At 36.9% G+C, this 23,605-nt stretch overlaps 1 protein-coding gene across 5 annotated transcripts in view; it reads left to right on the top strand.

Moving 5' to 3' along the window:
* Positions 1–23,605, top strand: part of LOC111147965 (ankyrin repeat and SOCS box containing 3) — a 108,022-nt gene that overhangs the window by 52,250 nt on the left and 32,167 nt on the right. For all 5 annotated transcript variants that reach the window (XM_022504271.1, XM_022504275.1, XM_022504274.1 and 2 more), the window contains 4 exons: positions 12,273–12,385; positions 12,977–13,112; positions 16,695–16,872; positions 19,753–19,950. In XM_022504271.1, coding sequence (XP_022359979.1) covers positions 12,273–12,385; positions 12,977–13,112; positions 16,695–16,872; positions 19,753–19,950 — 625 coding nt within the window. The remainder of the gene's footprint in view (positions 1–12,272; positions 12,386–12,976; positions 13,113–16,694; positions 16,873–19,752; positions 19,951–23,605) is intronic.

The following is a 23,605-nucleotide window of genomic DNA, read 5'->3' as shown; positions in this document are numbered from 1 at the left end:
ACTTCATTCATCATATAATTTAACACACGTAAACATTTGTGTATGTATCTGCAAAGGATAAATATGTTTCTTTAAAAAACTATCACAATGCTATTATTGCTTTTAAAGATAACAGTAATTCATCAGTGTCATCAAACATCCAATTGGTTTTTGAATTTCCCTGATTGTCATAAAAATATGTTTATGTGTATTCTTTAGATTGTTGAAGTCAGGATCCAGTTAAGGTCTCTACATTGTAATGAGTTTGCCTTTTATTTCATTTTTAGTATGTTTCATCATTTCTACCTCATATAATGTTTGTTACCTATTCATTGATTTGATTTGATTTGTTTTTATTGAAGACTTTATTTATTTGATAGACAGAGATACAGTGAGAGAGGAAACACAAGCAGGCGGAGTGGGAGAGAGAGAAGCAGGCTCCCCACTGAGCGGGGAGCTGCTGAGCGGAAGCCCGATACAGTACTTGATCCCAGGACCTTGGGATCATGACTTGAGCCAAAGGCAGATGCTTAACCGACTAAGCCACCCAGGCTCCCCTACCTGTTCATTGATTTCAGAACAAAGTCTTGGATGGATGAGTAGGCAATAATCTTAAGCATCTGCCAAGAATGCTAATGGTGTTTTAAAAGAATGCTATATATTTGCAAGAGGTGATTTAATTTTCCTTGTTCCCCATACAGTATCTTGTGCAGGTTGTTACTGATGCTCATGTGAACACGTTATTTGAAGATTCTGATTGAGAGATATTATGATGTTTGTACATACTAAGTATGATACCACAAGAATACAAGGGGACTTAGAGTTCCATGCTGCTGAAATGTCTGGTCCTAGTTATTTGCACCCATGAAGTACTTACTTTTTTTCCTCCTTCCTTTCTTCCTCTTCTGTTCTTCAAAATATCTTAAACTTTTTGTATATATGGTCATCTAGTATCATGTAGAAATTAGTTTTATTTGATGATATGTACAAATCACTGTTTCTCTGCTCAGTATCACTTGAATTGTGGAAACGCTTCTAAATCAAAGGAAGTTGGTATTACCACCTTACTGAGGAAAAGAAATAAGTTTTAGTTTAGTGCCTATACTGTGTATAGATACATAGGTGTGGTTTAATAATAATATTCCTTCAAAAGTAAATAATTCTTCACCCTTGCCATAATGATTAGGTTGCTGAAATATTTTGCCGTAAAACATTAATAGGCTTCTAGGATATGATTGGCAATGACAATAAACACATACACTTAAATTATAAATTCTTTCCCAAATTTAGTTGAATAGAAATTAATTTCCAGTAAAGACTTTGCTGGGATTAGTTATGTAAAAGTACCAAAAATCTGTAAACACTGAAGAGTGTAAGGTTTTTTTTTTTGTTGTTGGATTGGGAGGAAATTGAGTTGTAGTCGTTGGTGACTGTTGAATGTGAAGCCGGTGACTGTACATAGCCCCAGTATGGCCAGGCAGAAAGTATGTATGCAGTTTATTGTTTTGGAATTTAAGTCTCTCAAGATTTGTCATTGTCTGTAGCTGAAGCCTAATCTTACTGAGACATGAGAAAATGAACAAATGATACTAATTAAACAGTCTAAGGAAATGTCTTTAGAGTCAGTGAAAACTTGGACAGGAAATAGAAGGACAAGAAAGAGCACTAAGGTTCTGTGTTAACAGCTTCTGCCTATAGGCCCAGTTGTGTTTTTTGGAAGAGAGGAAAATCTGGCCGATGAATGGCTGTTTATAGAGTAGTGACCATGGAAAGAGGATTATGGGCTTTGCATTTTTTTTTTTGCAATGGGAAAATAGTGTGAATGTGTATAAGGCTGGTTGACAAGATCAATATAGTTGTGGAGGAGGAAAGGTAAACATGTTTATTTAAACCAATAAAACTGGTCATAGGTAATTATTCTGGAGAAAATAAATCAGATAATAAGGCTTACTGGGTCCAGCAGGTGGATTGTAAGTGCTGAGGCCTAGAGAATGTTAGAGGCTATTGAGGAAAGTGAAACCCAGTATAAAGGGACAGCCACTACCTGCTCTGGCCCAGTGTTGCCAAATTGCTAAGTACCGAATATGAATATATATATCTTTTAATGTGAAAATTCCCAATTTTTAAATGTTGCCTCAACTATAAAACAAAACAAATGAACAAAACCAAATAAAACTGTGTGGACCAAATAAAACACATGGGATATGATAAGCTGTTCAGTTTGTGACCCTCAGTAAAATGTATTTGTTCGTTGTTTACAGAACACAAACTAATGGATAGATAAATGCTTACTTTTTTATCCCCTGAAAGATGACTTCAGAGGTCTGGTTTTTTCTGCACATAGCAGATCTCTTTGATCATAATGAGGAAGCAGGACTGTGTTCCAGACATTTGAATCATCTGTCTGCCCCTACAGTGTTACTTTACTAATTCTGTAGTCTTCCTATATGCTTCTGTACTATAGGTTGTAACACAGGATCTGAAATCTTATTAGAGGGAAGTGCTGTAAAAAGATTGAGTCCTCACACAGGTATTATATAGAAATTTCTGTCTTATGGTATTTAAATGTAATTTTGAATTGTTCTTTGGGCTGAAATTCTGTTTAAAGGCTGATATTAAAGTGAGCTTGAAGACTGTGGCCTTGAGTCACAACAGCAGAAGTATCATCTTGTGATAAAAAAATTTGTAGACTTTGGAATAAGCCAATCTCCAAATACCACCATATAAATTTTTGAAATACGATAATGTAGTTGAAAAAATTGTTAATAGTGAGACAGACAAGTAGATAGATGCTGAAAAGGAGGTGTCTGTATTAACAGCATAGATAGCACAAATTTTACTTTTCTCTATTGTATAAACAAAGCAGATTTGAAGAAGAAAAAAAAATTGTCCCTTATCCTACACGTTTGTATCTCTAAGAATTCCCTGCAATCCCTTATGGGTAGGTATTTTATGTAGTGTATACAGAAATTCATATAGATATTTTATAATTTAAAGAGGCACTTCACATTTTATTTTATTTTATTTTTTTAAAGATTTTATTTATTTATTTGATAGAGATCACAAGTAGGCAGAGAGGCAGGCAGAGAGAGAGGAAGGGAAGCAGGCTCCCTGCCAAGCAGAGAGCCCGATACGGGGCTCTATTCCAGGACCCTGGGATCATGACCTGAGCTGAAGGCAGAGGCTTTAACCCACTGAGCCACCCAGGCGCCCTGGCACTTCACATTTTATATAATGTATCATACATATATCCAATTTACTTTTTTTTCATTTAATCTGCTCTAAGAATTTTTTTTACATTTCAATACTGTCTTAATAGTTACAGTTTTAGATATTATTTTACCTACTGAAGGTATTATATCATAATATTAGACATTTAGACTTTTTGTTTTATTACTAGTCACTTCATGTTTGAAAAAAAGTAACTATGAAATTTTTCCACACAACAGATTTTCACTTGAAGGATTAAATAAAAAATAAGCATTTTGGGACGCCTGGGTGGCTCAGTTGGTTAAGCAGCTGCCTTCGGCTCAGGTCATGATCCTAGCGTCCTGGGATCGAGTCCCACATTGGGCTCCTTGCTCGGCGGGGAGCCTGCTTCTCCCTCTGCCTCTGCCTGCCATTCTGTCTGCCTGTGCTCGCTCGCTCTCTCTCCCTCTCTGACAAATAAATAAAATCTAAAAAAAAAAAAAAAAAAAAAAAAAAAGCATTTTATTACACTTTCATATTAACCTTATTAAATCATTGAAAAGTTGGTAAATCATCACAAGGACACCATTTGTGTATTTGCTAATTTAAGAAATACTGCCATGTTTATATGTTTTCCCATATCTATTTATTTCTCATACTTTATTTATGAATTTATTCATGTCACTCATCTATAAGATTCTTCACGTTCTCCTTACTAATTTTTTTTTTTTTTTAAAGATTTTATTTATTTATTTGTCAGAGAGAGAGAGAGAGAGCGCGAGAGTGAGCACAAGCAGATAGAGTGGCAGGCAGAGGCAGAGGGAGAAGCAGGCTCCCTGCCGAGCAAGGAGCCCGATGCAGGACTCGATCCCAGGACGCTGGGATCATGACCTGAGCCGAAGGCAGCGGCTTAACCCACTGAGCCACCCAGGCGTCCCTCCTTACTAATTTTTATGAGTTCTTTATATTCATAAGCTCATTTTTATGTTTGGTGAAAATTATTGTTTCTCTGAGCACTTGTTTCCTTTTTACTTTTTCAGTTCTGTTGTATATGTATCTGTTGTAATCCCTTTATCTTTTACTTTGTGATTGTATCTATGGCATTAAGGTTTAGAATATTTTTCTACTAAAATCTGATAAATGTGCAATTCTGGTTTTTTAAATTTTTGTTTTTTATTTTTTGGTCATTGGTGGAAAGTTTGGATCTAAATTAATTTTTCCTTTAAAAACTGCTAATCGGTTACTCTAACACCTCTTACCACTCTTACCAAGTCCTGTCTGTGTCCCCACCACCCCCACCACCATGGTTGATATTTTAATTAATGCCGATGAGCCAAAAATTCTAGTCACTACATTCAAGGTGATGATTTTCTAGGGGAGTAAGCCAGAAAACACTTTGAGAAAAAAAGTGAGGGTAGAGAGGTAACTAAAAGAAAGTCTTTAAATAGAGCCTGGACTTGATGGTTTTGAAAGTTCTCAGCTTCCACTAAGAGCAAAAGGCTTAAACTAAGAAGACTTAAATTAAGATTTACAAGCAAATATCAAATCCAGGGCACTATCAGGAAAACCTGGTATCCAAGTGAAGTCTCCTGTATGACTGATCTGTTAAAATTTGTGTGTGATAGGGACGCCTGGGTGGCTCAGTCAGTTAAGCCGCTGCCTTCTGCTGGGTCATGATCCCAGGGTCCTGGGATAAGTTCCGCATCCAGTTCCTTGCTCAGCAGTGAGCCTGCTTCTCTCTCTGCCTCTGCCTGCCACTCTGCCTGCTTGTGCTCTCTGTCTCTCTGACAAATAAATAAAATCTTAAAAAAATCTGTGTGTGATAAAGGTGGTGCCTCATAGTAGTATTCAGGGAGATGAAAGTTTCTCTAAAGATTTTAGGGTATGATTTATAGGCACACTCAAACAGTGGGACTTAAAGAAGCTTAGGGGTGTTCCTCAGCAGAAGCCCAGGGCAGAGAAGAACTTATCTCAAAGAGCTTCGTGAGTGTAGTTTTTGTCTATTAAAGAGAACCCTAAGAAGATTCACAGAAACCCGCAAAGTTTTAAAAGAAAGATGTGATGGAAACACTTCTGACTTGAAAGAGGAGAGGTAGCCTGGAAGATAGTACAAAATGTAAAGAGACTATCAGTTATAGGGGCCCCTGCATGTGGTAGCTGTCACTCCCCACTCCTTCCCTCTTGCCCCTGACAACTATGAAACTCCTTTGTGTCTACGGAATTGCTTCTTGACATTTCCTGTAATCACACAATATGTGGCCTTTTATGTCTGGCTTTTTTCATTTAGCATAAAGTTTTCAACGTTTATGTTGTAGCATATAGCGGTACTTTATTCCTTTTTATGGTTGAATAATATTCAGTAGTGTAGATGTACCACCTTTTGTTTATCCATTCTTCAACTGATGAACATTTGGGTTGTTTCTTCTTCTTGACTATTATGAATAACCCTGCCAAAATCGTTTGTGTAAATGTTTTTGTGTGGATATATGTTTTCTGTTTTTTTTTGTGGAAATTTCTAGGAGTAGAATAGTTGGGTCATGTGATAACCCTATGTTTATGTTTTTGAGGAACTACTGGACTTGTAAAGTGGCTATACAATTTTATATTCCTTCCAGCAATGGATGATGGTTTCAGTTTCTCCATATCCTTGTCAATACTTATCCATCCTTTTGATTATATCCATCCTAATGGGTGTGAAATGGCATTTCATGGTTTTGATTTGCATTTCCCTCACGACTAATGATGTTGATCTTTTTATGTGTTTATAGGTTATTGTTTAAATTTTGATTACAGCAGTAAAATAACTCATTATGAGAATATCTCATTTAATTTACAAGTTCCAAATAAATACTTATCTAGATTTCATTACTTGAATCTTATTGTTTCTGTTTTAATATCGATCATGGGCAGGTTTATCTTTCTTGTATAATAGCAAAGATCTGATTAGTCAATTTGAGAATCCTGCTTAGTGTTAATCTCAAGTGGTTTTTTTCCCACCTGCTCATTTCTATTCTTTTAGTATTTGCAGTGGTGTATGTTTGAAGTGACCAGTCAGCATAAATCCTCTTCTGTCTTCTGTGATCTATCTAGCTAATATCTACTGAGTGGCTCTTATATGTCAGGCACTTTGCCAAGTGCTAGGGATACATAGTAGTGAGTGAGGTTTATAATCTGGTGTGGAATTTATAGCAAGTATACATGTAAATTATAATTGCAGTTTATTAATGATAGAGAAGAATGGGACATTATTGTATGATAGAAAATAATAGGGGGACCTGCTTTAGTTGGGCTGGTCAGTGAAAATTTTTCTTAGTTGTTGAATTTTAAAAGCATGGAAAGAACCATTGAAACAAAGCAAAAGGAGTATGGCTAGAACACAGAAAAGTGAGGGGGAGAGGCTCACAAGGTGAGTCTGAAGAGAGCTGTTTTCCTTTGAGTAGCTCTAGCTGAAAATTAATTGTTTCCTTAGGATATAAGTAAATGAACAAACAAATCAGTCAGCAAATTAATTAAAACTTCTGACCATGCCTTACAAAATTTGACTTCTTCCTGAGACCTCCCTGGCTTTATTTCCTCTCCTTAACTTTACACTTCAGTCACAGGGGCCATCTTGGTGTTCCTCAAACATACCCAGCTCTTGGCTCCTCACAACCTTTATGTTCCTGTTTCTTCTGTTTCCACTGCTCCTCCTCCATCTCTTCGTGTGACTTACTGCTTTTTATCTTTCATTTCTCTCCTCAGCTGTCTTTGTTTCAGAGATGACTTCTATCCCCTTTTCTAAAGTAGCACACTTGAATAATTTATACTTGTATAAAGTAGCACACTTGTTTATTATTTTACTCTGTTAATTTCTTTTTTTAAAAAATATTTTATTTATTTATTTGACAGAGATCGCAAGTTGGGGAGAGAGGCAGGCAGAGAGGGAGGAAGGGAAGCAGGCTTCCTGCTGAGCAGAGAGCCCGATGGGGGCTTGATCCCATGACCCTGAGATCATGATCTGAGCCGAAGGCAGAGGCTTTAACCCACTGAGCCACCCAGGTGCCTCTACTCTGTTAATTTCTTTCACAGTATTTTTATGAAAACTTATTTTATTTATCTATGTTGGTTGATTATCCATCTCTCTGACTAGAAGGGAAGTTCCATGAAGGCAAATACTTTGTCTCTTGAGTTGACTGCTATAACCCTTGTGCTTGGTGCAATCCCTGGTACTGTTGAATGACTGGATTAATTAATTTATTATTGTAGAATCTTGAAGGATATGGTGAAATGGTAGATTTTAAGTGTACATAGGAGCCCTGAAAAAAAATTAAACTGCTAATAAGCTGTTAAGTTGATTTCAGTGGCTGGTTTTTTTTTTGCCCCTTTTATAATCATGGAAATTCTTCCACAGAACTGTCAGGTAGGTTCATATAATCATCATTAATTTACATATAATGTGAAATCATAATAAGTATAGTGACTTCTTTTAAAACACTGGTTTGCTGATTTTCTGGGATCTCTACGTCAATGTGGCCTTTTTGTTTTTAAAATCAAATTTTGGAATATTTCAGCCATTATTTCTTAGAATATATTTTTTCTGTCCCATTCTTACTCTCTTCTCCTTTGGGACTTTTAATTGCATGTGTGTTGGACTATGTGATTTTGACCCACAGGTTCCCGATGTACAGTTAATTTTCCTGCAGTCTTTTTTTCCTCAGTTCCTTCTTTGTTTTTATTTAAGTAATCTCTACACCCATCGTGAGGCTCAAACTCAGCACCCCAAGATCCATAATTGCATACTATTCTGATTGAGCCAACCAGGCGCCGTACTCTCTCAGTTCTTTAATTGGGTGATTTATATTGATTCAAGTTCACTGACTCTTCTCCTCTATCTCATCTTCTGTTAAGCCCATCCATTTCTTTTTTTCAGTTCTAGAATTTTTTTTTCCTTAATAACTTCATTTTTCTGCTGACGTTTTCTGTGGCTGTCTATCTATATACCATATATATTGAAAGTCAAGTCTTTGAACATATTTCTCTTAAAAATTTTTTAAAGATTTTATTTATTTATTTAACAGACAAAGATCACAAGTAGTCAGAGAGGCAGGCAGAGAGAGAGGGGAGAAGCAGGCTCCCTGCCGAGCAGAGAGCCCGATGCGGGGCTCCATCCTAGGACCCTGGGATCATGACCTGAGCCGAAGGCAGAGGCTTAACCTACTGAGCCACCCAGGTGCTCCCTTCCCTTAAATTTTTAAAGCATATTTATACTAGTTGCTATAGTTCATCTGTTAAATCCAACATCCGGGCCATCTTGGGATCAGTTTCTGCTGATTGCTTTCTGACTTGTGTACTGGACTTGGTAGATAGTATGTTAGAAAGATTTGAATTCTGTTATCTTCAGATGAGAAATGTTGATATGTTTTTTCTTTTTTCTGATAATTCATTTACTGACATTACCTTTAGCTTGTTTAAGTTTGGTCTTATGCTTCGTTAGACTGTATCTGTGGAGAGCTTAAGGTGTTTCTGAGTGCATCTAATTTAAAGGACTCCTACCTCCCAACCTTTGCCCTCTTCCCCATCTTGTAGGGCTTATTTTAGGGTTCCTTAGAGCAGATCTAGAGTAGGTGTTACTTTCAGATATGGTTTCTACACCAAGGGCTTGGCCTTTGGGGTGTCTTAGCTGGATGCCCAAAGTGCTAATGAGGTATTTTATTGTTTCACCGTTGTGACTGACCCTAGGATTTCCATTGTCCTCAGCACTGTTTGACCTCTAGGTATCTCTGTTCCAGCCTTTTTTTTTTTTTTTTTTAAGATTTTATTTATTTATTTGAGAGAGAGAGAACAGGGGAAGAGGGAGAAGCAGAATGCCTGACGGATTATGACCTGAGCTGAAGGCATACGGTTTACCTGAAGACTGAGCCACCCAGGTGCCCCTTTATTCCATTCTTAAATCCTTTAGCAGTTCTCCAGTAAGTTTCATCTTGCCTTTGGCATGTACAATGCAGACCACAGCCAAGGACTCTTAGAGAAGTTCCATACCAGGACCTCTCTGCACAGATGTTTTTCTTTGGGGCCTTGCAACACAAGATGTCAGCAACTTAAATTCTTAATTTCTCCCTCCTTAGCTCAGTGGACTGCTGTCCTCTGCGTGGGCTGTTTCCTTTCTTGGAGTACCTTTTCCTCAGCCTTACCCTTGCCCTGCTTGGACTTCAGCTCAAAGCACCATAATTAAGAAATATTGCCAGGCAGAGAGCTGAGGTGGTCATGGGGCTTATCTCATGTGTTTCCCTTCTCTCAGGAATCAGTGTTTCACCTATTGTTTAATGCCAGAAAAAGTTGCCTTACATTATTTGTTCACTTGTGCAGTAGTTGATGGTGGGAAAACTAATGTAGTTCCAGTTATGTTGTCCTGTCCAGAAGTTTAATTCTGAAGCCTGTTTAGTTTGGAAAGGGGATGTGTTCTTAAAAAGTGAAAATCGTATGTCCTTTTAGACTTTTTTCACCCCATTCATCCTCACAACGATTATTTATTGCCTGTCTTCTGTCTACATTTGGCACTAGGCATACAAGCAGAATGAGGCACAGTTTCTTTCCTCAAGGAGCATACTTTCCTGGTGGGGTAAGAGGCCAGCAAATAGGAAGTTTAAGTGTGATTGTTTTTCTTTTTTCTCAGATCAACTTGTATTGAACCATGACACACATTGATATTTTAGGCACCCTGCCTCCTCAATTTGGTAACTTATTATATCAGGAAAGATAAATTAATCCACCTTTTCCAAAGGAGAGGCTTTGGTAGTAGATGTAAGCTCTAAGTATACTTTTCTTAATTATTAACCATTAAATTTGCTTTATATTGAAATAATTAGTGAGAACTATAAAAATGCTCTTTATCTGCTCATGTATTGCTTTCACTCTTTTGCCATTGGGAAATGTTTTCAAGAACTGCAGATATATATCTTAATGTATTTATGATGTTAAAAAATTTTTGTCTTCTATAGTGTATTTAATTACCAAAACAAAGTTTTTTGACTTTCATTTTTTTTAAGGTCAGCCTAAGTCATGAAAAACAAACATCTTTACCCTGTTTCATATATCACGGCCGACAACCTGATAATCTTCAACTCAGGATCTGGCTATAGAATGATTTTTGCCCGCAATCACTGATAATGATGTATGAACTGGATATGAAACAGAGTTTCTTCCGTTTCTCTTATGACTTCCACCCAAAATTAGATTGACTTTAGATTGATTATAGAAAAAATAGCTTGAAAAGCTGTTGTTTTTTCCTTGGTAAAATGCCCTTGAACATTAACTTAGAAATAAGATAGGTGAAACTTCTGTTACAGCAATGCTATCTCAACCATAGTAGTTTCTGAACCACCACATTTCTGAAACCTCCCTGAATAAGAGAATTCTTGACCATGAAACTTTTGATAGTCCTTATGGGGGAGCTGCGCTTTGGTTTAAATTCAATATATAAAATTAATAGAATATTACTGATGTGTTATTTATCTTCAATATTAATGAGTACATTTATTGTTTCTTGCTTTCTACTTTAAAATATTTTATCTTTCCTATTGTTTGATGTATGCTAGTATTTTTCATATGTGGCCCTTCGTTTAAAAGTCTAGTGCCTTTCTAATTTTTTTTTGTTTTTAAGATTTTATTTATTTGACACAGAGAGAGAGAGATCACAAGCAGGCAGAGAGGCAGGTGGCGGGGGGGGGAAGCAGGCTCCCCGCCAAGCAGAGATCCCGACTTGGGGCTTGATCCCAGGACCCTGAGATCATGACCTGAGCCAAAGGCAGAGGCTTTAACCCACTGAGCCACCCAGGAGCCCTACCTTTCTAATTTTTGACTGAGAGTTGTTAATTTTCATTTCCTACCTGCAACTATAGTAGAAGGAATAAATATATAAAATAAATAAATAAAATTTAAAAAATCATACTTGTTTTTCAAATCTCTTTTCTCATTACCAAGCTCATTAAGTCAGACCTTCTTATACACATCTGTCTTCTTTCTTATAGATACTGATATTTCCCCAAACTTAAAATTCCAAGAAGTCATTACTTTTTGTGTAGCCTCACAACAATGTCATTCATAGTGTACCTGGTTTGCTAATGGTGTATTTGTGTGTGAACTTACTTAAGTATGTACTATATACCTCTGTTCTGGTGTTTGTTTGTTTTTTCACTAACTCCTCCAGAACCAGTGGCACCTTCAATGCACAGTTTTGTAGTAGATAACATTCTGGGAAGTTTAGTCCCACTTGTGTGTTGTATCAACTTAGTAACATCATACCTATGTTCTTCCTCACAAAGTAAGATTTATAAATTGTTGTATTTACCTGATATTAGGTAACACCTATCTTTGGCTTATGTTAAGTTAGATGCATAAAAGAAAGAATAATTTGGTGAAATTAGTATAAAGGGTAAAGGATTTTTAGGTATCTGTGGGCCTGCGAACTCTTCTTTCAAGGATCTAGGTTAGCAGCATGTTGGGATCCTTTAGTTTCAGTTACTGTAGGTAAGCGGTATGCCTCTCTTTAATGATACTCTTCAGGTTATGTGGAGTCTTCTTTTCAAATAAACAGAGTTTTACTGTGTTTTCATTGACTGATACAAAAACGGCATCTTAACAATGATTGTTGTCTGTGATGGCAAAAAATATCTACAATGCAAAACTTGCAGTGTTGCTTTTTCAGGTTGACGGTGACTATTGTTATTTGTGGTCAGATAATCAGCAAAACTCTCAATCCTTTGGAGACCGTTTCTGTTTTTTCTGAGGTGTTCACCCCTCTCTCCCACTTGCATTTTTAACAAAGCAGAAACATTGTCTTTATTAGCAGAGAGAATAAATGTATGCCTCTTGTTTCCATTTCGTCTGTGTCTTTTAAATAGGTTTGAAAATAATTTTGTTTGTCCACAGAACAATAGTATATGTTAATAGGCCTGGGCTAAGATAATTGTGATAAATGTTTTGGGATTGTATAGGGAGTATGTGTTTTGATTTCTTGATAGGAATGATCAGAGCATTGTGAGTTCCAGGGTGAATATCACCAAAGTGTCCAGTCCTACAAACATGCCTTTGTACTGACAGTAATTGTTTTGACTGCTGTATTGCAGCTGTTGAAAATGGACAGATAGATGTGTTAAGGCTTTTGCTTCGACATGGAGCAAATGTTAATGGATCCCATTCTATGTGTGGATGGAACGCTTTGCATCAGGCTACTTTTCAGGTAACCTCTGAATTTATTATTTCATTTCCATGTAAATTATGTGTTTTACCCTTTTAAAATGACAGTTCTATACAGTTTTTGCTTCCTACTTGCCTGTGATTTATGATGGTTAGTGCAGTACAGAAAAGGCAGTCTAAATGCTAATGATTATTCTGAATAAGCCAACTGCTCTGGTAGTTCCAGCAGCTTTGGGCTTCAGGGATTATCTAGGTTTTTCATATGTTGATAGCATAGTTAAGAGACCATCAGAATATTTGGGATATAAATTGATAAGGAACAGGGCTTATTTTATTTATAGCAGTGTGTTTAGAAACTGGTAACTCCTTAGTGCTTGGGCTAGCAAACTAGTTTTGTAGGCTTTAAAAGGATTATGACTCTTAGAGATCAATGTTTCATCTGTTTATGTTTAATGGGCTAGCTAAAGGTATAGAATAATCTGATTGTTTAGTACTTCCTTCTTATTGAACCATACACTTAAAAAAAGTTTTCCTTTAGTGAGGATTAAAAAAAACCCAAAACACAGCAATAAGAATAGAGACACCTTCTATTTTCTTTATTTTCTCCTATTTAAAATACGAATCTGTGCTTTAGGAAAATGCTGAGATCATAAAATTGCTTCTTAAAAAAGGAGCAAGCAAGGAATGCCAGGATGACTTTGGAATCACACCTTTATTTGTGGCTGCTCAGTATGGCAAGCTAGAAAGCTTGAGCATACTTATTTCATCAGGTAAGATTAATCCATTAGACTTTGACCTGTTAAGATCTTGAGTTTTAACTGTGTATCTTCCTAGGAAGTATAATTCTTGAGCAGATATAAATCAGGTTATGAAATTTATGGTTTTATGTTAGTGGTAATAAGATTACATAGAAGTTGATTTATAAGCTTGGTTACTATTACTAACATAATGTGATGCACAGCTACTAATTTATCTGAGGAGGAACATAATGATCTATCACTAAAGCAGGTTTATTGGCAAGTTGAATGATGGGTCTGTTCTTGCTTATGGGGACCTGAGTAGTTCCAGCTTTCTAGGGCACGAGACTATAATTAATTTATTAGATAGTTATTTTGTATATTAAGCCTTTGAGTTGTATGTTTTGATAAATTGTGTGTTTATTTAAATGGGTTTATTTGAAAGCATGTTTACCCTTTATTATGTTCATAGCAACATAAACCTGCTAATGGTTTCTCTCTGACAATTATCACACATTCAGCATTGTGGGAAAAGATGGTGTTGACGTGGCATTCTTATGCTGTATGATATTTTTGTGACCAGAAATGTTTGTTACGTAAGGGCTTTTAGATTCCTTCAAACACTGTATGGGCTCACAGTACTAACCTCATGAAGCATGGATAGTTAAGAGCTAAAGGGAAATATATCAGATTTGCCACCAGGTTAAAAAAAAAAATTAATACCTAGACTTTTTATATATGTCTATAATAATTCTTAGGTTTTTAATGAATTACCTCCAAGGGGCACCTGGTTGGCTCAGTTGGTTAAGCCTCTGACTCTTTTTTTTTTTTTTTTTTTTTTTTAAAGATTTTATTTATTTATTTGTCAGAGAGAGAGAGGGAGAGAGAGCGAGCACAGGCAGACAGAATGGCAGGCAGAGAGAGAAGCAGGCTCCCTGACGAGCAAGGAGCCCGATGTGGGACTCGATCCCAGGACGCTGGGATCATGACCTGAGCCGAAGGCAGCTGCTTAACCAACTGAGCCACCCAGGCGTCCCAAGCCTCTGACTCTTGATCTCAGCTCAGTTCTTGATGTTCTTGATCTCAGGGTCATGAGTTCAAGTGCCGTGTTGCAGGTTTGGAGCCTACTTTTAAAAAGTTACCTCCAAATATACAAAACAGAGAAAGCACATATTTTCTTATTTCTGCTTTCTGCTTACAAACCTTCAAATGCTCAAATTGAAGTATGGAGGAAAGAAAATATTAAATGCCAAATTAAGCTATCATTAGAAATATTGAGTCTGTAAATCTTAGAGTTAGTGGAAATCTCCAAAATCACTTATTTAAACATGTGTTTTTTTAGATTAAGAATCCCAACCCCTGATTTAAATGCCTTGCCAAAGAAGTAGAAAATATTTACTGGCAGAATCAGGGCTTGGAATCAGGTCTTCTCATGTGACTTCTCTTCTTTTATGTGGTATCTTCCTGATGCTGTCCCAGTTTATTTTATGGCTTCCAGTCCTATACATTCCAATTATTAGTGTGCAACTAATATTTAGAATAAAATGGGTTATGGGGCACCTGGGTGGTTCATTTGGTTAAGTGTCTGCCTTTGGCCCACGTCATGATCCTAGGGTCCTGGGATCGAACCCTGCTTCGGGCTCCCTGCTTGGTGGGGAGCCTGCTTCTCCCTCTCCCTCTGACTGCTGCTCTGCCTACCTGTGCTCTCTCTATTTCTTTGTCAAATAAATAAATAAAATCATTAAAAAAAAGAAAAAAAATGGGTTAAACTGCACCTTAATGACTATCTCTATGCCTAGCATGTCTCCCAGAATGCTAGGTACCTGTTTTGTTTTGCTTTGTTCCTTTTTCCCCCCGCTTCTCCTCTCTGAATAGTTATGAACAGCAAGTTGAAAAAGTATGTAGGTATGTTTATAATGTAGCTATATATGTTTCTAACTAGTTAAAATGATTTTTCTTTCAGTAAATTATCTGTCATTTCTCTGACTTTTCTACCTATAATTTTATAGGGCCTGGTTCCGTATTCTTTTTGATACTTTGAAATTGTCAATCAAAATGAAATACTGCTTTAAAAAAAAATGAAATACTGCTTTAAAAAAAAAGGAAACTTAAGTAAATTTTTTTCTCAGCTTAATCTTTTCTCAGTGATTAGTGTTCCCCTCTTTCGGAAGCTTTCAGTAGATGAAGCATCTACCTTGTAAAAGTCAAGAACATTCTATTTGTCTGGATGTGTTGAGTGTCCAGTTGGAATTTCTGATGTTCCGCTCACCCTTTAACTTAGAATTTATGTTTTGCATAGTTTAGCTTAAGTTAGGCCTGTGGTTTATTCCAGGTGCATTTATGGAACATCCTTTCAGAAAGATATTTTTTTTCCTTGTGATGAAGAAGACTTTTCCTCTGAGACATATTCCAGAAATTTAAAAATTCTCACAGTCATGTACTAACACCATACTTAGCATACTTAACATGCTGTTTGTCAATGAGAAAAATTGGGGGAGATTTGCTATTTTTAAAACCTTCCTAAAAAGTGAGGTCGCTTTCAGCTTTTTTACATCTTAGTGCCCCGGCATTTAAACAAATGATTAGTTTTTGTTCTTGAAAAGTCAGCTCAGAAACCCATTTAAATAGACATTTTTCATTTCATTATAAGGTTTTATCATGGAGTGGTCCCAAAAAAAGGGACTTAATGAAGAGTATAGTCAAAATTAGGGTTTTTTTTTTTAAGATTTTATTTATTTGACAGAGAGAGAAATCACAAGTAGGCAGAGAGAGAGGGGAAGCAGGCTCCCTGCTGAGCAGAGAGCCAGATATGGGGCTGGATCTCAGGACCCTGAGATCATGACGTGAGCTGAAGGCAGAGGCTTAACCCACTGAGCCACCCAGGCATCCCGTTGTTTTTTTGTTTTGTTTTGTTTTTGTTTTTTTTAAAGATTTTATTTATTTATTTGTTAGGGTGAACACAAGGAGGGGGAGCAGCAGCCAGAGGGAAAACCAGGCTCCCCACTGAGCAAAGATGCAGATGAGAGACCAGATCCCAGTGCTCTGGGATCATAACCTGAGCTGAAGGCAGACACTTAAAGGACTGAGCCATCCAGTTGTCCCTAGTCAACATTAGTTTTAAGGCATAGCCCCCAGGTGTATCATATCTATAGGAATTCTTTTCATAAATCTCAGCCTGAATTGATTAATGGCATCTATTAATTCTTATAACTTAGGTTTTTCTTATTTTTTTCTGTAATAATCAGACATTCCATATTTGTTGGTTTGCATTTTTTGTTTTTCAGTGATTACTTATTGGGCCCACAGAGTGCTTGCTGGAGGACAGATTGGAATGAAATGAATCCTTCATTGAATAAGATTTTTGTTTTAGCTTAAAAATGAATTCTAAAGTACTAATCACTTGTTTTCTTGTTAACATAAAAGTGAAAACAATTTAAATGATTACCAGCAAATGTGGAAAATCAGTATGTTTATACAACAATATCCACTGGGATTGGAAAACCTATTGTACTCTAAAGCCCTTTTAAGACAGCTGCTTTGAAATTTATGTTAATCATCACCCTTTTTTCCCCCCATGAATTAGGATTGTCTGTTAAATGTTGTTTTTTGTATTAGGTGCAAATGTCAATTGTCAAGCATTGGACAAAGCTACTCCCTTGTTCATTGCTGCTCAAGAGGGCCACACAGAATGTGTGGAGCTTTTGCTGTCCAGTGGGGCAGATCCTGATCTTTACTGTAATGAGGACAATTGGCAGTTACCTATTCATGCAGCTGCACAAATGGGTCATACAAAGTAAGTATTAAAACAGAAAATAAAAATGGTCTCATAATCAAAAGGTAATAAGGAGGGGCGCCTGGGTGGCTCAGTGGATTAAGCCTCTGCCTTTGGCTCAGGTCATGATCTCAGGGTCCTGGGATCGAGCCCCACATTGGGCTCTCTGCTCAGCGGGGAGCCTGCTTCCCCCTCTCTCTCTACCTACCTCTCTGCCTACTTGTGATCCCTCTCTCTGTCAAAAAAAAAAAAAAAAAAAAAAAAGTAATAAGGACTAAATTTTCTGGGCCAGACCCTTTATCTCTAGGCAGAATCCTTGGTATTGCCTTGTCTGCCAACCTACTGTATGACTAGATCCACCCCCGTATCTGTCCCCTCTGCCATCCTGAGCTCCTCTTAGTCTTGGACTTTCCTAGTGTGAGCAGAGTGGCTAGAGACAGAGTTCCGGGGCATCCTCCAGGTGTTTAGCTCTTTCCTCTGGTTTCTCAAGCTGTGGCCATGCTCTCCTACTCTGCTCTGGTTTTATCCCATGTGTCCTTAGTTAGCCATCTGATGACCTTATTCAACTTATTTATGATAGCCTCCCTGACCCCAGAAAGCTTTTGAATTTGTAACCCCTTTTAGGTCGATTCTTTCTTTTGTGTGGGCTGGGTAGTTCTCTCCATTTTGAATCCTTTGACTAGACTTCTCTTTATAAACTCAGGTCCAGCTTGGTACTCTTCCCTGCTTCTGTTACTCTACTTTCTTAGCCAGAAGTTCTTATGGAATTTTTGCTGTTTTCCGGAGAGAGGAAGACTTAAAGAAATTGGAACTCTTTGAAATTGGGTGTTCCAGGAATCTTAGAAGCTAATAACCTGGTTATACCTATGAGAATATGGTTAGCCCATCTTAACATAAATTGGCAATGAATACTTTTAAAAAATATATGCCTAAAGTCTTGAGTCGTAATTCTAAAATAATAGTTTTATAGTTGTTACTGTTATTTAATTTAAAAAGTAGTAGTGGAAATTATCATTACTTTAGTGTGATTACATAGTAGGAAAACAAATTCTGTAATTTGGTTATTATGCCACAAGGTGGCACGGTATATTACTATTTCCTCAAAGGTATTTGTAAGTATTTTTGCACCTTGTATAATTTTTCAAACCCATTTTTAAAAATTAAACACATTTATTAAGGGACATTAAACAGGTTATTTATTTTAACAATACCTGGGTTTTAAAATTAGGTCTTTTTTCTTAAAATTCTTGATTTATTTAAACCTAAGTGTTAGGGCGCCTGGGTGGCTCAGTGGGTTGGGCCGCTGCCTTTGGCTCAGGTCATGATCCCAGGGTCCTGGGATCGAGTCCCGCATCGGGCTCTCTGCTCAGCAGGGAGCCTGCTTCCCTTCCTCTCTCTCTGCCTGCCTCTCTGCCTACTTGTGATCTCTGTCTGTCAAATAAATAAATAAAATCTTTAAACCTAAGTGTTAGGTACAATTATACTGGGAGCTTTAAATTGATACCAAAACCCACTTGGGATTTGCCCTCAATTTTGGGAATTCTGTTTGTCATTACAGTTTTCTAATATAACCCCTTCTGTGAGTATTAAGTTCTACTTAAATGTTAACATCTTAAGCCTACATTACAAAAGGAAAGGAGCTTTGGAGTAGCCCTGCCTTTCTTTTCCCAGAAAGGGGGGATTTCATGGCTGACCTTATCCCTACAGTTTTATTTTTAATTTTAGAGGAGTAGACTAGTTCTTCCTTTCCAGCTGAATCCTGGAGGTAGGTTTACAAATAATCTAAGAACTTAGATTTTAATTATTTTCTTAAGAAGTTCCTCTATTTAGCTACCAGTTTCTCTATAAATCTACGTTAGTGTTTAAAGAGCTCATATTCTGGGGCGCCTGGGTGGCTCAGTCCTTAGGCATCTGCCTTCAGTTCAGGTCATGATCCTAGGGTCCTGGGGTCAAGCCCCACATCGGGCTTCCTGCTCAGTAGGGAGCCTGCTTCTCCCTCTCCCATTCCCCCTGCTTGTATTCCCTCTCTTGCTGTCTCTCTCTCTCTCTGTCAAAAAAATAAATAAACTTAAAAAATAATAATAAAAAAATAAAGAGCTCATATTCTTTTCAGAGAATAGAATGTTTTAGCAACAGTCTTTATTTCTTGGGGCACCTGGTGGGCTTAGTCAGTTAAGCATCTGCCTTTGGCTCAGGTCATGATCTCAGGGTCTTGGGATGGAGCTCCACATTGGGCTCCCTACTCAGTGGGGAGTCTGCTTCTCCCTCTCCTTCTGCCCCTCTGCCTCCCCCTGCTTGTGCCCCATCCCTCCCCGACCTTGTTCCCTCACTTGCTTGTGCTCTCTCTCAAAGAAATAAATAAAATCTTTAAAAAAAAAAAAAAATTCTTATTTCTCCCTTATGAAAATACTGTTCATTTCATGGCACTCACTGTACTTAAAAATTCTTACTAATTAGAAAAATAAAATTTTAGTTTATTTAAAAAAGAGAAGTTTATTTTAAAAAAAGAAAGGAAATTATTTTCTTGATATAAGTTCGTATTTGGTATAATGAAGTTTTTAATTATTAGATCCTAAAATAGCTAACAAAATTTGAATTGGGAAGAGTAGGGTGATGGTGGTAGCAAGATAAATAGTGAAAAAAATAAGTATAGCCTGTTCCCTATTAACTTACGGTAAAATTATTAAATTCTGTTTTAGATACATGTAGGGACCTTTGTATAAAGCAACAGTAGTAAGGGTAACATTTTGGAGTGTACAGCCTGTAATAATTTAATGTAGGTAGAAGACAAAGACTTTACATCAATCAGTGGTTGACTCTTAAAATATGTGCTGTAAAAATGTCGCCTGCACTCATGTATGTGTAAAAACATTAAATGCTCCTGAATTTGTGTGGTTACAGAATCTTGGACTTGTTAATACCACTTACCAACCGGGTTTGTGACACTGGGCCAGACAAAGTGAGTCCTGTTTACTCAGCAGTATTTGGAGGGCATGAGGAGTGCCTAGAAATGTTACTCCAGCATGGCTACAGCCCAGAAGCCCAGATGTGCCTCGTCTTTGGATTCAGTTCTCCCATGTGTATGGCTTTCCAAAAGGAGTATGTATATTTGTTGTTTTTATTCTTTTTTGTATGGAGAAGTATTTCCAAGTGATTTTCTTTTATGATGAAACTTAATATCTCATATGCTAAATTGTTGACTTAACAAATAAATAACCCTCTATGATGTACTTTGTTCCATCAAAGTATTGTGAAAATGAAGTGATAACGTCGGAGATTTTTTTCTCTTCTCCTTTTAGACCTGGATTATATTTTCATTGTAGCCACTTTAGAGAAGACTTTCAGTGTATTAAAGTAAATGCAGGGTGGGCACCTGACTGGCTCCGTTGGTGGAGCATACAACTCTTGACCTCAGGAATGTGGGTTTAAGCCTCACGTTGGGTCTAGAGACTACTTAAAATTAAAATATTAAAAAAATAAAGTAAATGCAGGATTTCTCTGCTAATTCTTCGTTTTCAAAACAATTAAAAAATTAAGACAAACATTAGTTATATGCTAAGGCCTGAGGATCTAATGTATAACATGGTGACTATAGTTGATAACATTGTATTATATAATTGAAATTTGCTAAGAGAGTAGAACTTAAATTTGCTCACTAAAAAAAGAAAATGATAAATACGTGACGTGATGGATGTGTTAATTCTTTGTGGGGGAATCCTTTCACAGTGTGTATATTTATGAGATTATTATGTTGTATGTTTTAAATTTAAAATCTTATCTGTCAGTTATACTTTAATAAAGCTGGGGGATGAAAAAAGAATTTAAAATGACTTTATCAAGTAAGGCACTGATTTTATTTCAGTTTTTTTTTACCATTTGAAATTTTTAAGACTTGTTATTAGCCTAAAAATGAAACTTTAGTTTTGTAAATATTATTGTACTTTTAATGTATTTTGTATGTGGCATTTCTTTATGTGAGTCAGGGTAATTAAAAAGTCTTAAAATATTTGTTCTGCTAATCTTCTATGATTCTGTGAAGTAGAATAAATGAATTCCTGCTGTTTTATTAGCTTCTGGCCAATACTTGTCTGTCAGACTCCTGAGGTTTTTTTTTTTTATTTTTTTAATTTTTTTTTTTAAAGATTTTATTTATTTATTTGTCAGAGAGAGAGAGAGGGAGAGAGAGCAAGCACAGGCAGACAGAATGGCAGGCAGAGGCAGAGGGAGAAGCAGGCTCCCTGCTGAGCAAGGAGCCCGATGTGGGACTCGATCCCAGGACGCTGGGATCATGACCTTAGCCGAAGGCAGCTGCCCAACCAACTGAGCCACCCAGGCGTCCCACTCCCGAGGTTTTAAAATAGATAGTAAGAATAAGGCCGTGTGCAAGAAAAACCATACTGAGTAATATGTAGGGTCCATACATTAATGGAATAAGTTGGAACAATCGTGGTTTGTTTGTTTTTTTAAGATTTTATTTATTTATTAGAGAGAGATCCCAAGTAGGTAGAGAGGCAGGCAGAGAGAGAAGTGGAGGCAGGCCTCCTGCTGAGCAGAGAGCCCTATGCGGGGCTCAACCCCAGGACCCTGAGATCATGACCCGAGCCAAAGGCAGAGGCTTAACCCACAGAGCCACCCAGGTGCCCCGACATTCTTGTTTTTAATGATACAGAAGAGGTTGTAGGCATGCCCCAAATTTCATTGGCTCTCCTGAATTCACTATTATGGACAGCTCTCCACTATTTAATTGAAATATCTATCAAAAATTTATTTTCTTAAAAAAAAATATTTTCTGAGCTTTTCAGTCTACCATTTTAAAACATTTGCTGTGTAAAATAGCAGTTAATTTTATTTATTCTGAATGCAAGCTTCCAGGTATATATTGTAGTCTGAATATTTGGGGCTTGGGTGAATCTGAGTATCTGGGACCTACTCTATGCATTACTTTCATGATTTCATAGTAGTGTGTTGTGTATCCCTTCAAGTTTTATCTTTCTAAACACTTCTAGTTTTTCTTCAGTAGGCCTGCATGGGTGACTTTAGTTGTTTCAGTTGTCTTTCTTTATATGTATCTAAGTCCATTATATTTTATTATTAGGTCAGAATTGAACTTGTAAAAAATTATATTGGAATATAATGGTTTTGGATAGTTTTTATGTGTTTGTCCAATATGATGATAGTCTTCTCCGGCCTTCAGTTTACCTTTTGGAGGAAGAGCAGCTAAGCTCATCCCTCATCAGCTTCTAAGTGTCATTTGAATTAAACCATATGACATAGTGCCGTGTTAACTCTGAAACACCTTAAAATAAAGTTTTTCTGCCTGAAGAATCAGGTAAATTGAGCCTTATGGGACAGAGAGTGTGAGGGGAATTCTGGAGAAGAGAGAGCTGGAGAAGGGTTCCCTCTGATTCTCGGTATGCATCTGCATATGTCCCAAGGTCACTCCAAGCTTTGAATGACAGGCCCAGATTGCTAAAAACAAGATTTAAACTGTCACCCAAGTCTCAGAGTAACCCCTTAGTGGCACATTTGATGGGACCAGACCCAAAATGTCATAATAAAGGCTTTGAGAACTGAATTGACATTGCAACTACAGTCTGTGGAAGGTGAAACAAATTGTAGTCTGAACTAACTAGGTTATATGCCTGCTAAAATAAACAGGCTAAAATCAGTATTCTTCAAAGGATTAATATAGGACACAGGACACAGAACCTATACAACAGTAACATCACAATATCTAGGATATAGTCTAAAATTACTTGTCATCTGAGGAACCAATAAACTATGCCCAGTTCTCAAGGGAAAAGAATTAACAGGTGTCAAACCTGAGATAATTCAGCTTTTGGAAATGTCAAGTAATTGAAAACAGCTGTTATAATGTGCTATTTAAGGTAAACACACTTGAAATAAATGAAAGGTAGAAATTCTCAAGTGAGAAATAAAAACTGTAAAAGAGGAACCATGTGGAGATTTTATAACTGGAAAATATAATATCTGAAATGAAAATTTCTCTGAATGGGCTGCATAGCGGAATGGAACTGATGTTAACTTGATGATAAGCTGATAGAAATTATCCGAAGAGAAGAACAGAGAGAAAAATTGAGGGAAATAAGAAAGGACAGAGCCTCAGGGTCCTGAGGGACAATATCAGCAGGTTAACGTTGATATCATTAGAGTCCAGAAGAAGAGAAAGAGATTGTTGCAGGAAAATTATATGGACTCATAATAGCCAAAAGCTTCCCAGCATTGGATAAAAAATACACATTTATGGATTTAGGAAGCTCAGTAGATCAATAAAGGATGAAGCCAAAAAACAATAACCAAAAAAGTGTGCTCAAAAATAATCATACGGCTGAAAACTGAAAGTAAAGCAGCAGCAGTGTGCTATACAGTGGTCCTTGGTCGCAGACATGGGCAACAAGCTTGATTTTTGCTACTCGTGGCAATTTTGCTCTGTGAAGTGACCCTCTAGACCAAAACTGAAATCTGGTTTGGTAGCTTTAAAAGGGCTTATCTGCTATTTTTTTTTTCTCCCTTGTGGGAACTTGTAATTAGACCAAATGTGTTCTTAATTAGCAAGGTAGGTTTTTTCAGTGAGAAAAGTCACTGGAAGATATTACTTGTTAGCCTATAGGGGAAAAGCTTAAAACATCAAAATACCTATTTTGATGTTTTTCTCCTAGTCTTTCTACTTTTCATTTGTTTGCCTGAGATCCATTGCAGTAGATTAATTTTGAGACATCTTTGCCATTATTAC

The sequence above is a fragment of the Enhydra lutris genome, unplaced genomic scaffold, assembly GCF_002288905.1.
Source record: "Enhydra lutris kenyoni isolate GAN:26980312 unplaced genomic scaffold, ASM228890v2 scaffoldscaffold18, whole genome shotgun sequence".
In the NCBI taxonomy this organism is placed as follows: domain Eukaryota; kingdom Metazoa; phylum Chordata; class Mammalia; order Carnivora; family Mustelidae; genus Enhydra; species Enhydra lutris.
Note: the sequence above shows the minus strand (reverse complement) of the source record. Positions and strands in the feature narration are given on the sequence as shown.